A 15,438-nucleotide genomic window follows, 5' to 3' on the forward strand; every position below is an offset into this window, starting at 1 on the left:
TGGGAGCAGAGTAGGGCCTTCTGATCAGTGGGAGCAGAGTAGGGCCTTTTGGCCAATCAGAGCAGATTTGGGACATCTGACACTTAGAAGGAGAATAGAAAAATCTGACCAATGGGAGCAGAAAAGGTCATTTTGACCAATGGGAGCAGAATAGGGCCATCTGACCAATGGGAGCAGAGTAGGGCCATCTGACCAATTGGAGAAATTTGGGCCATCTGACCTATGGGAGCAGAGTAGGGTCATCTGACCAATAGGAGCAGAGTAGGGCTATCAAAACAAATGGGAGCAGAGTAGGGCCTTCTGATCAGAGGGAGCAGAGTAGGGCCTTCTGGCCAATCAGAGCAGATTAGGGACATCTGACACTTAGGAGGAGAGTAGAAAAATCTGACCAATAGGAGCAGAAAAGTTCATTTTGACCAATGGGAGCAGAATAGGGCCATCTGACCAATGGGAGCAGAGTAGGGCCATCAAAACAAATGGGAGCAGAGTAGGGCCTTCTGAGCAGTGGGAGCAGAGTAGGGCCTTCTGAGCAGTGGGAGCAGAGTAGGGCCTTCTGTCCAATCAGAGCACTCTACACCTTCATAATGCATTATTATTACAATTACGACTATTCATTAGTACTCAAAAGTGCAACCAAACTACAGGCGGACAACATCAAGAAGAGAGCACTTATTATTTGATGTTAAAATGATCTATTATTTAAAATTTACTGTATTTATTTACAGAAACTGTCCAATTGTCTCACTGGTGTTTTTCAGTTTATTTATTTATGCTTTCAAATTGCATTAGGGGATCTTGATCTCTGCTTTGTCCATTTTTATGATGAGCATTTATCTCGTATTATAATGATCCAATTGGTATTTCAAATACTACTTTGCATGCAGTGTGTATAGTAAATCATCTGACCAATCAGAGCAGAGTAGGGCCATCTGACCAATGGGAGAAGAGTGGCGTCTTCTCACCAGTGGTAGCAGAGTAGGACCTTCTAACCAACCAGAGCAGGGTAGGGACATCTGAAACGTAGGAGAGTAGGAGAATCTGACCAATCAGAGAAGAGAATTTCCTGGGGAGCAGTGGGAGCAGAGTAGGGCCATCTGACCTATGGGAGCAGAGTAGGGCCATCTAAACAAATGGGAGCAGAGTAGGCCCTTCTGACAAGTGGGAGCAGTGTAGGGCCTTCTGGCCAATCAGAGCAGAGCAGGGACATCTGACCAATGAGAGCAGACTGGGTACATCTGACCAATCTGGGCAGAGTAGAAGCATCTGAACAAATGGGAGTGGTGTCTTTTGACGAGTGGGAGCAGAGTAAGGCCCTCTGGCCAATAAGAGCAGACTAGGGACATCTGACACTTAGGAGGAGAGTAGGAGAATCTGACCAGTCGGAGCAGAGAATTTCCTTCTGACCAATGGGAGCAGAGAAGGTCCTTTTGACCAATGGGAGCAGAGTAGGGCCATCTGACCAATGGGAGCAGAGTAGGGCCATCTGACAAATGGGAGCAGACTGGGTACATCTGACCAATCTGGGCAGAGTAGAAGCATCTGAACAAATGGGAGTGGTGTTTTTTGACGAGTGGGAGCAGAGTAAGGCCCTCTGGCCAATAAGAGCAGAGTAGGGACATCTGACACTTAGGAGGAGAGTAGGAGAATCTAACCAATCGGAGCAGAGAATTTCCTTCTGACCAATGGGAGCAGAGTAGGGACATCTGAACACATGAGAGCAGAGGAGGGCCTTCTGACCAATGGGGGCAGAGCAGAGTAGGGCCATCTGACCAATCGGAGCGTGGTATGGCAATCTGGCCAATCAGAGTGGATCAGGCCCATCCAACCAATCAGAGTAGAGCAGGCTTTCAGAAAGGTGGGATTTTAGAGAGACCAGGTCCTTGAATTTACTGTTTTAGACAGTGAGAGAAAAGAGCTGATGATGTAATGTGTATTATGAGAAAATTTGTGGTTTTGGGGTCAGTGTGTCTTTTGGTCGTTGGATTTTCATTTTTTTTATTTTCGTTTTAAAATTCGAAAACAAATATTGAAGTACGAGACGTTTTTCTTTTTCATGATGAAAAACAGAAAAGCAAAATTCAAAGATGATTTGTTTTTCATTCTTTATTTTCAACAACAAAAAATAAAATCACCAGAAAACAAAAACAAATAAAAGCTTGTTTTTTATATTCCGACACACACAGGCTAGCCTACTAGAGACTATTGTTATTAATTTAGAATATTAACTGTATAATAACAATAATGCTGTTATTTATATATATATATATATATATATATATATATATATATATATATATATATATATATATATATATATATATATATATATATATACATATAAATATATATATACATACATACATACATACATACATACATACATACATACATACATACATACATACATACATACATACATACATACATATATAATTTAAATTTTTTGGAGGGGGAGCTGTGCCCCAGTAGAGCTTTACGTCTAGCAACGCTCCTGATTGCATCACCATGAATGAATCAGCCTATCTGGTCTCGGAATATAAAAAAACAAGGCTTTATTTATTTATTTTTTTGCTGGTGATTTTATTTTTTGTTATTCAAAATAATAAATAATGAAAGTCAAATCATTTTTAAATTTTGCTTCTCCGTTTTTCATCATGAAAAACAAAAAACGCTTCTTATTTCATTATTCGTTTTTGAATTTTAAAACAAACATAAAAAAAAACGGTTTGTTTTTCGTTTTTCAATATCCGTTTCTAAAATGAAAATGCAATGACCAAAAGATACACTGACCTTTTGACTGTAGATGGTTGCAAAACTATTGTAGGGGATGTTCAAAACAGAAAACTTTAAAATAGCATAATACGTGCAGTTTATATATTCTATTAATAAATTTCCTCATATAACCCAGTACGAACAGTGCTTTTCTGCTGCTTCCACACCATTAAACCCTGAGTCAGAGTTTGTTCGCCATCATTTTCCAGACCTCATTTACTAACACCACCACATGCCAAACATCACAGAACCTGCACTTACTCAAGTGCTTCTCGTGTTTCCGAAACCAATAATCAGGACAAGATGAGAAAACTATTTTGAGAAATCTGTCTTTTCTTAAAATGAACCATTTTATTCAATCCACATGCTCTCAGTCTGAATGCTGTTATCTTACTGTAGGAGTTTACGGGAAATCTCGTTGCTTCACTTTATGTGGGTGTAAGTACAGCAGTGAGAGTTTCAAAACGAGTCCATTATAGTGGAATGATGGTATAAAAAAGGAAGGGACAGTAAAACAATAAGACACTAACCATTAGTGCACACTAATGATTATAAAGTGTTTATGAAAACACAAGTAGCTGTTAGAAACAGCTCATTAATGAAATAACACTAATGCAAAAGAAAACATGTATCATAATCACCATTTATGCAGTTTTGACATCAAAACATAAACATACACAAGAAATATATTTGACAAGACTGCTTACTTGCTTTGTAAATCCTACAAATTTAGCATCCTAATTTTCCTTTAAAGTCTCTCAAAGTTCATTTGCATCAAAGGTCAAAAACTACTTTGATTTTCTAATATATTTCATATTACCTCCTATATCAGAACATTAAAATGTTGTAGATCATTCTTTCTAAACCCAGATGATTGGCTCCGCCCGTTTGTTTAGAAAACCCTACTGTAATTGGTCAGATTACCCTAATGATACTGATCAGATGAGCCCTGCTCGGGGGGCGTGGAGTTAGGACTGTTCTAAGTGCCTATTTCATCCATGACCAAAACCTCCTAGCCCCTTCGTATTCACTTCCGTCCGTGAAACACCCACACCAACATACCCATCCTCCCACACAATAACCCCCAACAAATCCCCCCTAATGAACCCCGCACGCTCCCCCTCCCAGGCTCTTCACTTTCATCCTGAAACCACCACCCCCCCAGTCTCTTAATTAAGTCCACGACAGCCCCCCCACTCTTCCCTTTAGTCCACGACACTAGTCAGATGGCCCAGTCTATCGTTATTTGTTGGACTTACTCTGCTCTGATTGGGCAGAAGACACTATCCTGCTCTAACTGGTCAGATGGCCCAGCCTGATGTAACTGGTCACTTATCTACAGTATGTTGCCCATCATTAACTCCAAAGGCTTCCTTACTCATCAATGACACCTGATTTTACCATATCGATTTGAGTTTGTTGCTGATATACTTAAGAAACTAGTAGATCAACCCAAACCTCCGTCCCAAGCACAGTGTACTGTAATTGAAAAAGCTGCGAGTGGAATGTCTGAATGTCTGAAAAAACACTATCATCAATGCTATGATCACTAGCTGTAGATGCCTTCAAGCTCCGCTAGAGGACTCTCTCTCCTGGACTCCATTTCCCACAACCTATTGCACGGATTACCACTTCACCTGTGTCCAATTACCTGGACTTTGTAAGCTATTTAAGTTTTTCTGGTGTTTGACCATATATGTTATAACTACGCTTAACTAAACTGCATGTGGTCCCTCAACTCTGTTGTCATGTCCTGTACTCTACAAAGGCTTACAGGCAGTGCGTTCCAAATGGAATGTATCACACTTCAAAGGGAACTTCTGTATGAAAACAATCCCGACCAGCATATTAAAGTGTTGTTCCAAACTTAAGTGCTCAAAACTAAGACTTCAAACAGCCCTTCAGAATGAAGGATTGTGAAAGGTCCAACTGATTAACACATTGGGCCCCCATGATACCCATGAAGGTTGTTCCATTCAGAAGGGATCGTCTCTATGCCCTAATTGCTACAAAACTGTCACTTTGTACGGTAAACCCTTAAAAGCAATAAGGGCATAGGGATGAACCCTTCTGAATAGAATGTGCTTTGTGTGTGAAAGTGTGTACTGCTTAAATCAGGGGTGCCCAAACTCGATCCTTGAGGGCCGGTATCCTCAATCAGTTCCAACCCCAATCAGACACATATGGTCTAGTTAATCAAGCTCTTATCAGGCTTTCTAGAAACATCCTTGCAGGTGTGTTTAGACAAGTTGGAGCTAAAATCGGCACGACACCGAGTTTGGACATCCCTGGCTTAAATAGTCCAGGTAATAGAAAATAGGTGAAGCAATAATCAATGCATTGGGTTGTGGCAAATGGAGTCCAGGTGAATAGCAGAGGTAAAAGATGAAGTGCCCTCTAGTTTAGATTGTGGGCACTCCAGCTAGTGATCATGACAATCAGTAAAAGAGAATCATAAAGAAAGAGAGGGTCACCTGAGGAATATTCCTTTGATGTTGGGTGTGTTGAGGAAGGCTGTTTCTGAAATTGAGTTGATTCTGTTGTTCTGCAGGTGAAGGAACTCAAGAGACTCGGGTAGGTCAGGAGGAATGTGAGACAGCATGTTACCAGAGAGATCCAGTGTCTGAAACACACATCAAGTTCAAGAATTCTCTTTCTATCAAGTAACCACCATCTTTATGAGTCTAACGCAAGTATTTTAAATGATGTGGGGACCCCAGTAATACTAGCAATGTTTTAGGGTATAGCTAATGGGGATCCAAATGAAATAAATAATCTTTGTGAGTCTTTCCAGTAATTTTAAGTTTTTGACAACTGATTCAGGTAAAATTGCTGAATCTCTCACCTTGAGGGCATTCATTTCTAGCCACGCTCCCTGGTAGATGGAGCTGAGCTTGAGCTGATTGTTGGTCAGGTAGAGCTCTCTCAGCGAGGTCATTCCCAGCAGAGCCCCTTCTGGGATCTCCGTTATCTGGTTGTCCTTTACTTTCAGGATCTGCAGACTCTTGGGAAGGCCCAGTGGCAGTGCCTGCATCTTGTTTCCCGAAAGATCCAGGTTCTCCAAGATCCTGAGTTTCCTGAAGGCCTCTCGGTGGAGCTTGGCACTGGTGAGGCGGTTGTAACTGAGGTTGAGCTCTGTTAGGGTGTAAAGTGTGATCAGATCATTGCGTCCAATCTCACTGATGAGGTTATGGAGCAGCATGAGTGTTTTTGCACGACGAGGAAGGCCGCGGGGAACTCGCTCGAGAAGGTTGTTGTACATGTGGACGGTGTGGAGGCGTTTCAGACCCTGGAAGGCGGCTGGATGGATGGAGCGGGAACGGAGGCGGTTGTTGTGGAGGAGTAAGTACTCCAGGTTTCGGATGGGTGACAAAGCATTTACTGTGATGCTCTGGATAGAATTCTTCTCTAGGTGAAGCAGGATAACATTTCGGGGAAGCCCGAGGGGAACTGTAGACAAGTTGTTATTGGACAAATCCAGATATTCCAGACTGTTCAAATGGCTGAAAAAGCATTAACAGTATTTTACCGTAAAACCCCAATTTTTTTATTATTTTATACCAATCCCCTGAAACCTTCATGCATCTTCAGAACACCAACTAAGATATTTTAAATGAAAACCAAGAGCTTGCTCATGCTCCATTGACAACATGGGTCCCAATTTGTTCAAGATTCCAGAAAAGGAACCAGTAACAGTTAATGTCACTTCAGCGGTTAAAATTGAGCACAACGATAGGTCAGTTAGGCCAGGCAGGCAAGTGCTGCCATTATCCACTATACCACTATCTGCTCTAACCTCCGTCATTCTTCTATTAGACCAGGTACATATCTACATGGCGTACAGCTCAGGTATGTATGCCTACACAGCTTGCCACCCTCCCCTACCTCCCTATAATATACACATGCACCTTCTGGCTATCGTCTTCTCTCATTTCAGACTACCAAGTACTCAAGGTCTAGCCTTACAGACCTCATGGCAGAAGGACAGACACAGCAAATTACAGAAAAACCATCCTTGTATCTATCACCAAGTCTTTATAATACAACCCAATTTTAATCCTCATTTCCTGTTTTTCCCCCTAGCTTATGGTTCTTAACTGTAGTCATAAAAAGCTCCATGAACACTTTTATGAACCAAAAAATTGCAAACAATTTTCACCAATATTCACCAATATCTTCTTTCCCACGTCAGGTTAGGGTGTGTATTTACTCTGGGCAGTACCATTAGAGTCAGCAGATTCCACACTCAAACGTCGTATTGCCTGGAAAAACACACACCCTGACCTGACGTGGGTGCACAAGTTAGTTTTTGGAGGTTCATATGATTACAATTGAACCACTGAAGTCACGTGGAAGGTTTTGACAATGTTTTTGGTTCCTTTTCTTGACTTTGAACATCTTTGGATCCATTTCTGTCTACACTACCTGACAAAAGTTTGTCGTCGATCCCAATTGTAAGAGCAACAAAAAATAACTAGACTTCTAGTTTTTTCAAATTTTTCTGATGAATCATCTGTTGAACTGCATAGACCCAAGAGTCTCACAGAAATCAGTCAAGTTTGGTTAAGATAAAATCATAGTTTGGGGTTACATTCAGTATGGGGGCGTGCAAGTGATCTGCAGAGTGGATGGCAACATCAACAGCCTGAGGTCTCAAGACATTTGTGATGCCTATTACATTACAAACCACAGGAGAGGACAAATTCTTCAGCGGGATAGCGCTCCTTCTCATACTTCAGCCTCCACATCAAAGTTCCTGAAAGCAAAGAAAATCAAGGTGCTCCAGGATTGGCCAGTCCAGTCACCAGATATGAACATTATGGAGCATGTCTGAGAGCAGATGAAGGAGGAGGTATTGAAGATGAACAACTGAAAATAATCCAAAGAATCTTGATGAACTCTGGGAGTATTGTCTGGGACAATAATAATTCTGTTTCCACTAAACCAATACTTTATATTCTATACTGGACATTATTTCTGTTAAGTGACAAAACTTTTGTCAAAGCAAAGTCAGACCTCACTGTCCTAATTAAATAATTATGAATCAAGGCATGATTATATTTTATTTTGATCAAATTGGCTTAATCTAGACGTTTTTTTTCCTTTCATATAAGCCATTCTGATACCAAATGATCAACTAGAAGTCAAGATATTATTTGTTGTTCCTAAAACTTGGATAGGCGACAAGACTTTTGTCAGGTAGTGTTTGAAGGATGAGAGAGCTCTCAGATACTATCTAAACTATCTTAATTTGTGTTTTGATGATAAACAAAGGTCTCAGGGGATTGGAACAACATCAGGGTGAATAGTTAATGACAGAATTGTATTTTTCTGTGAACTAAACCTTTGAACACATTTGTAAGTGAAAAAAAAGTGTGTAAATTATGTTTGGTTAATTGAGTTATGCTAACCTGAAGGTCTCGTTGTCCATGCCATCATTACTAAGGAAGTTGTTTTGCAGGTAAAGTTCTCGAAGATGGAACAAATTATCAAATGCACCTGAGGGAATCTTCTCCAGCTTGTTGTTCTGCAAACAGACAAAAGTCATTTGCATTACGCAGTAATTACATTACATCTAATAAAGCATGCCTTTATGGTTTCTTTTTTCTGTTGAACACAAAAGAAGCTATTTTTAAAGAAATCAATAAACCTGTAACCATTGAATTCTATAGTATTAGTATCAGATGATGTTGATGTTTTCAATGTACATCACTTCAACAGCAAACAGCAAAAATAACCCAAGGTAAAAATGAATTTCTCAGGGAAACAGCCTGGTGGCTTATCTCTATAGCAAAGTACTTACAATAACTACATGGTGCGAAAGCATCTACTTGCTTTTATATGAACTCCCGATTTAATGAGCCTGGCTGGTAGTCATACCTTCAGATGTAGGCGGTAGAGGGCAGTGGGCAGATACTTTGGTACATAACGGAGAAAATTACTGGACATAATGAGGATCTCGAGGCTGTCTGATCCATTAAACATGCTCTCTGGCAGGCCGGCATCCGTTAGCTTGTTGTTATGGAGATACACTGACCTGAAGCACAGCACGGAGACCATTAACACTTACTGTAGTCACAAAGCACCACATAAAGCATGTGAAAAAGAGTGCCGTGTACTTACTTCAGCGCAGGCTTCTGGCCAAACGTGTTGGGGAAGATTTTGGTGAGCTGGTTAGCGGCGAAATCTACGCTCACCAAAGACGGAGGGAGGTGTCTGGGAGCTGCGGTGAGCTGAGAACAACATTAAATATTAGTAAGTCAAAAATAATCACATATTGTCGGGGCAATAGCATATGAAGAGTTCAGATGCAAAACCCTCTAAATCCATTAGACCTCTTTTCTTGTAAATGAGCATTTTCAACACAATCTCAAGGCAATTCGTAACTTTTTGATTTAGTGGCTAATTTGTATGAATTCGTACGATCTAATTCGTGCATTTTTGTACGATTTGCTCATCCCCCAATGACGGTTGGGTTTAGGGGTGGGGTTAGGTGCCACGCCTCCTTTTTAAAATCGTACAATTTCGTACGACTGAACTTGTACGAATTCGTACGAATTAGCCACTAAACTGACAAAACGTAAAATACTTACGTTTTCTCGTGAGATCAGTCTGGCATTTTCTATCAGGCTCCTATAATGAGGTTTAGATGTTTAATTTCATATGTAATGATAAGGTTATTAGCTAGTAAATAAAATAACCTTTTTTTAAAAATGTCACTTTACACAATTCTTTGGTTTTTAACAAGGTAGATTTTCATTTGCGTCAAAACCAGCTAAATCCACTTGTGCTTTTTTTTACAAAAACCTCTAAATCAGCCTATCAGGACAAGACAGTGTAATTAGGTAAAAAAATCACTAAAGATACAATTAGAAATTATTTTACCAAACATAAAACACATTACACAAACCACCGAAAATTAAAAATATATAAATCTGTCAAGTAAGTGGCGGTTCATCCCGCTGTGATAAACCAGGGAAAAAGCAGAAGGAAAATGAATGAATGAAATCTGTCAGGTAAGTGCATTTAACAATAACATTAAAACTGACATTAATTAAATCTAAACAAGCGTCGATGCGCAAAAAACGTTATGAATGCATGCTACACTTCTGACTATTCATTGTGTTTTGAACTATGGGACGTTTTCATCTGCCATTCACTGACAGTCGGACAGGCTCATCCAGTTCATCAAACTTCGTCTTTTAAAATCGAAATAAAACAGTCTCCTCATAAAAGCTGGCTTATCTGCACGCTGCTACATTTAAAACATATGATTCAATTCGCGCCTTCTGATTGGTTCTCGGGATATAGCGGCTTTTGCTGTCAAAAGCAAGTGGTATTTAGCGGCTTTTGCCAACAAACTGTTATTTCAGAATGCGCTGATGCTGGGATTCAGATGATTTGAAGCAAATCTATTTGTTGATGGTGTACTATGTGCCTAAAGCATTCACTCAGTGTCATTATCTCATTTTTTGCGGAAGTGGCGCTTAGCGGCTTCTGCATCTGAACTCTTCATATATTCATTCAGTTTTTTTTTTCAGCTTAGTCCCTTATTTATCAGAGATCGCCACTGCGGAGTGAACCGCCATCTATTCCAACATATGTTCTATGCAGCGGAAGGCCTTTCCAGCTGCAACCCAGTATTAAGAAACACCCATACACACTCATTCACACACACACACTCATACACTATGGCCAATTTAGTTTATTTAATTTACCTATAGTGCATGCGTGCATGTAATCGCCACTGTCCGTGTGGTCCTTCTAGTCGAAATGAGGCCAGACGCTGAGTGGAGTGAGGTGCTGGGATTTATGGGGCTGCAGTTATGACTGGGGATGTCAAGCAGGACTAACCAATATGCAGATGACTCTGACAGGATTGATTGCGGTGACTGTGTGCAGGAAGAAGCTCGCCTGGCTATTTTTTTATATTATTTTTTATCAATTTAATCAAAATATTTTTGTACATTTCCCCTCAAATCTCAATGATAAAAATCCTAACACACAGTGAGATAGATTGCTTAACCTGTAAATATAGATTTCCTCAAGTACACTCACTCTAACCCCACCAATGCACCACAAAGAAAATTCAGACCTTTCCGTTTCAATCTTCAGTGCTTTTTCTTTATCATGTGGGACTCCATACCACGTTTCAGCAACATATTCAAGGAGAAAAATGTTATCCTTGGCGAAAAGGTTATATTTATGGTATCGCAGCATGTTCAATAGACTAGAGTCAGTAAAATAGCTGAACTTCCGCCACTTTTTCTTTCGACTTACTTTTCTGTGCCTTGCTCAAGGCCTCTGGGGTTTATCTGAGATTAGAAAGGCCATCCAGAGATCTTTCTGAGGGCAAAAGTGTGAAGTGAACAGAATGAAAAGAGATGATATGAGCAGAGAGGTGACAAAATATTGACTCCACACACTTTGATGATTTCCACACTGCAAGGTCACACTGTTATCGGTGTTTTCCCTCATTTGAGGCCATTAAACGGTCAGCAATTGAGCTTTAAGCATGCGTTTCATTTATATTCGACTTCTGTAGTATTGAAGCAAAAACTACTTCTACAGTTGTTGCTTTTTTCATTTTATCCATGGCCTAGAAACAGAGGGGTTGAACGGAAGGCTGGCAAAAATGTCTACTTTAATGTTTTATGTACTGGAATAAAATGAGTGAATATGTGATAATGTTATTTAGGGCTCTATTTTAACAATCTAAGTACAAAGTCCAAAGCGCATGGCGCAAACGCATTAAGAGTATGTCCGAATCCCCTTTTGCTATATTACCGACGGACAAATATGCTCTGCGCTGTGGCGCATGGTCTAACAGGGTTGAGCTTATCCTCTTAATGAGTTCTGGGTGTGTTTTGAGAATAAACCAATCAGAGTCTCATCTCTCATTCCCTTTAAGAGAGCTCTTTAAGGAGAGCAACACCGTGTAAGTACATTTAGACTTGTTTTCAGTTGCTGTGTTTGGTTAGAGAACACTTAGACTTGTTTTCAGCTGGTTAATGCTTTGCTTCTTAGACTTTACACACCTGAAACTTGTCTATAGCGCTTATTCACTGCTGCTCTTATAGTTGTGTAAATTGCTTCCTTGTCCTCATTTGTAAGTCGCTTTGGATAAAAGCGTCTGCTAAATGACTAAATGTAAATGTAAGAGTCAGTTGCATCTCTCCATGGCGCATTTGCTATTTACATGGCGGACTTTGTAAGTGTAAAAACTGAACACTTCACTAGCGAGAAAACATCTGCAGCGTGAGGATAAAGAACAAGCCTTTTGAGAAATGTGCTGAAAAAACCTAATCTTTTTTAAAATATACAGAAAAATAATAATTCAGGTGGATAATGACAAAAAAGTATATATAAATATATTTTTTAATTATAAATATAAATATATAAAAATAAGAACAAAAAATAAATTAAAACAAAACAAACAAAAAAACAAAAACATAAATGCTATTTTATTCATTCATTTATTCATTTTCTTTTCGCCTTAGTCCGTTTATTAATCAGGGCTCGCCACAGTGGAATGAACCGCCAACTTATCCATCATCCTGCATTTCGTTGCCTTGTACTTGTACATGTGTGATGACAATAAATTGAATCTAATCTAATCATAACTTCAACGCAGCGGATGCCCTTCCAGCCGCAACCCATGACTGGGAAACATCCATACACATACACTACAGACAATCTAGCTTATTCCCCTTTAGCACATGTCTTTGGACTGTGAAGGAAGCCAGAGCACGTGGAGGAAACCCACGCCAACATGTGGAGAACATACAAACTCCACACAGAAACACCAACTGACCCAGCCGAGGCTCAAACTAGCAACCTTCTTGCTGTGAGGTGAATATTCTACCCACTGCGCCACCGTGACGCCCTAAATGCTACTTTAAAATACTGATAATTATTGTGTAATCGCACTAAATAATATTAAAATAATGCTACTGCTTCGAAACAAAAACACATGTACCTGCAACCTCCAACAAACCCAAAAGCAATGATTAACTGCTCTTCACAATCACTCAAACTAATGACTCGGGCCTGTAAAAAGCTTGTTATGATGTTAGCATGTTTTCTGTGTGTGTGTGGCGTTTGTTTCGGCTTTCAGTGCTGGGTCTTTGTATTTTCTAGCGGGCGCTGGGCGAGAGTACACAGGCCAGAGTCGAGGATAAAATCTCCGTCAGATCTCTTTCTCTTTCTCTCGCTGTTATCCTTTCTAAGTCCATCAGCTACAAATCTGTACAGCCCTCTGGAGCTACACACACACACACGCACGCACGCACGCACACACACACACACACACACACACACACACACACACACACACACAGCTGAGTGATTAACTGAGAAAACTGGCACAGCACATCCAGAGTCCAGTGTGTGTGTGTGTGTGTGTGAGAGAGAGAGAGAGAGAGAAAGTGTGTGTGTGCGCATGAGTGTGTGTGTATGTGTGTGCATGCGTGTGTGTGTGTGTGTGTGTGTGTGTGTGTGCGTGCGTGCATGTTTGTGTGTGTATGTGCATGTGTGTGTGTGTTTGAGTAGATGCATGCATGTGTATGTGCATTTGTGCATGCATGCCTGTGTGTAATTGCTTGTGTGAGTGTGTTTGTGTGTGTGTTCGTGTGTGCATGTGCATATGCATGTGTGTGTATGTGCGTGTATGTGTGCATGTATGTGTGTGTGCATGTGGGTGTATGTGAATGTGTGTGTGCATGCATGTGTGTGTGTTTTTGCGTGCGTGTTTGTGTTTCTGCATGCATGAGAATGCATGCATACATGTGTGTGTGTTTGAATGTCTGTGAGCATGCATGTGTGTGTGTCTTTGAGTGTGTTTGTGCGTGCATCTGTGTGTCTGTGCATGTCTGTATATGTGCATATGTGTGTATGTGTGTGTGCATGTCTGTTTGTGTATGTACATGTGTGTGTGTGTGTGTGTGCATGTCAGTGTATGTGCATTTGTGCTTGCATCTCTGTGTGTATTTGCTTGTGTGTATGTATGTGTGTGCATGTATGTGTGTGTATGCATGTGTGTCTGTACATGCATGTGTGTGTATGTGCGTGTGAGTGTGTGCATGTATGTATGTGTGTGCGTGTATGTAAATGTCTGTGTGCATGCATGTGCGTGTATGCGTGTGTTTTCATGTGTGTGTGTGTTTGTGTGTGTCTGTATGTGTATGTGTGTGTGTTTTTAGTGTGTTTGTGCATTCATCTGTGTGTGCATGTGCATGTGTGTATGTGCGTGCATGCGTGTATGTGAATGTCTGTGTGCATGGGTGTTCGTACATGTGTGCATATGTGTGTGTGCGTGCATTTTTATGTGTGAATGTCTGTGTAAATGTGCATGTGTGTGTGTGTGTGTGCATGCATGTGTGTATATGTGCATGAGTGTGTGTGTGTGTGTGTTCTCAGCTGGCATAAGAACAGTCATCAGCACTGGTGGAACAGGGATTGCGCGAACAAATCATTGATGCCAAACTGGCTCCAGATAACACACACACACATACACACACACAAACTGACTGACTCAAGACCAACATAAACATCAGACTTCCCACAGTTAGCATGAAGCAGAGCTGGGAAAAGCAGCTTCAGTCCTGGAAAATACATGTTAGTGAGTCACTCTCAGGGGCCGTGACCCAAAAACCCTGGCCCTAAAACAAAACTCAACTCTTGTCGAAACATGACTAACTCTGCTTCTTACGTCTGTAGATGATTTTGTACAGATTGTGTCCTTGCTAGTTAATCCCACCACAGGCATTTTGCTTAGATGAGGAACAGTTCAAAACCGTTTTTCCTTATAGTTCACTCTAAATAACCCATTAAAACCTGGAAAATGATGGATGCATTACCTTAATAACAATAATAATAATTCCTTAAAATTATATAGCACTTTTCTGGACATTCAAAGTGCTTTACACATTGGGGGGGAATCTCCTCATCCCCACCAGTGTGCAGCATCCACTTGGACGATGCGATGCCAGATCGCACACCACACACCAGCTGATTGGTGGAGAGGAGACAGACTGATGAAGCCAATTATTATATGAGGATGGTTAGGAGGCCATGATGGAGAGAGGCCAATGGGCAAATTTGGGCAGGTATGGTTAAACCCATACCCTTTTTTGAAGGACATCCTGGGATTTTTAACAACATCATCTGATTGATGGCGCTCACTGAGCAATACAGAGTCCCCTTTACTATACTGGGGCGTTAGGACCCACACAGAGTGCAGGTTGAGTGCATACCTGTCAACCCTCCTGTTTTTCCCGGGATTCTCCCGTATTTTAGTTATATCCTACTATCATCCTGTAAAAGTATTTTCCCGTATTTCTCCCGTATTTTCAGTCTTTCTCTGAAGGGTGGCAAATAAACATTAAAGAGCTGAGCCTCCCTATACGCAACCCATACTGCCGAGCCACCAGGGGCCGCCCCTTACTCTTAAATGTGAGTCTGTTCTGTGCTTTTGCTTTGTTAAGGCATGGAAACACTGAAATAAATATAAAGACCACAGGATTCCCTTTCCTTTTCATTACAGGTGCCCTTCATATGCAATCCTTAAAACAGTCATATAGCAGTGCGTGACTGTCAGCTGACGTGCTCTATAGTGATAAAAATACGCTGCTTTCCAAACAGATTCTGTACACGCAATTTGAAGCG

General features: G+C 40.7%; 1 protein-coding gene across 2 annotated transcripts in view; it reads right to left on the reverse strand.

The window, feature by feature from the left end:
- podn (podocan) overlaps nucleotides 1–15,438 on the reverse strand; it is a 48,546-nt gene that overhangs the window by 3,977 nt on the left and 29,131 nt on the right. For both annotated transcript variants that reach the window (XM_056449683.1, XM_056449684.1), the window contains exons 5-9: nucleotides 8,896–9,005; nucleotides 8,653–8,809; nucleotides 8,184–8,299; nucleotides 5,618–6,275; nucleotides 5,247–5,395 (exon numbers count right to left, since the gene is read on the reverse strand). In XM_056449683.1, the coding sequence (XP_056305658.1) occupies nucleotides 5,247–5,395; nucleotides 5,618–6,275; nucleotides 8,184–8,299; nucleotides 8,653–8,809; nucleotides 8,896–9,005 (1,190 nt within the window). The remainder of the gene's footprint in view (nucleotides 1–5,246; nucleotides 5,396–5,617; nucleotides 6,276–8,183; nucleotides 8,300–8,652; nucleotides 8,810–8,895; nucleotides 9,006–15,438) is intronic.

This window comes from Danio aesculapii, chromosome 23 (assembly GCF_903798145.1).
Source record: "Danio aesculapii chromosome 23, fDanAes4.1, whole genome shotgun sequence".
NCBI classification, from domain to species: domain Eukaryota; kingdom Metazoa; phylum Chordata; class Actinopteri; order Cypriniformes; family Danionidae; genus Danio; species Danio aesculapii.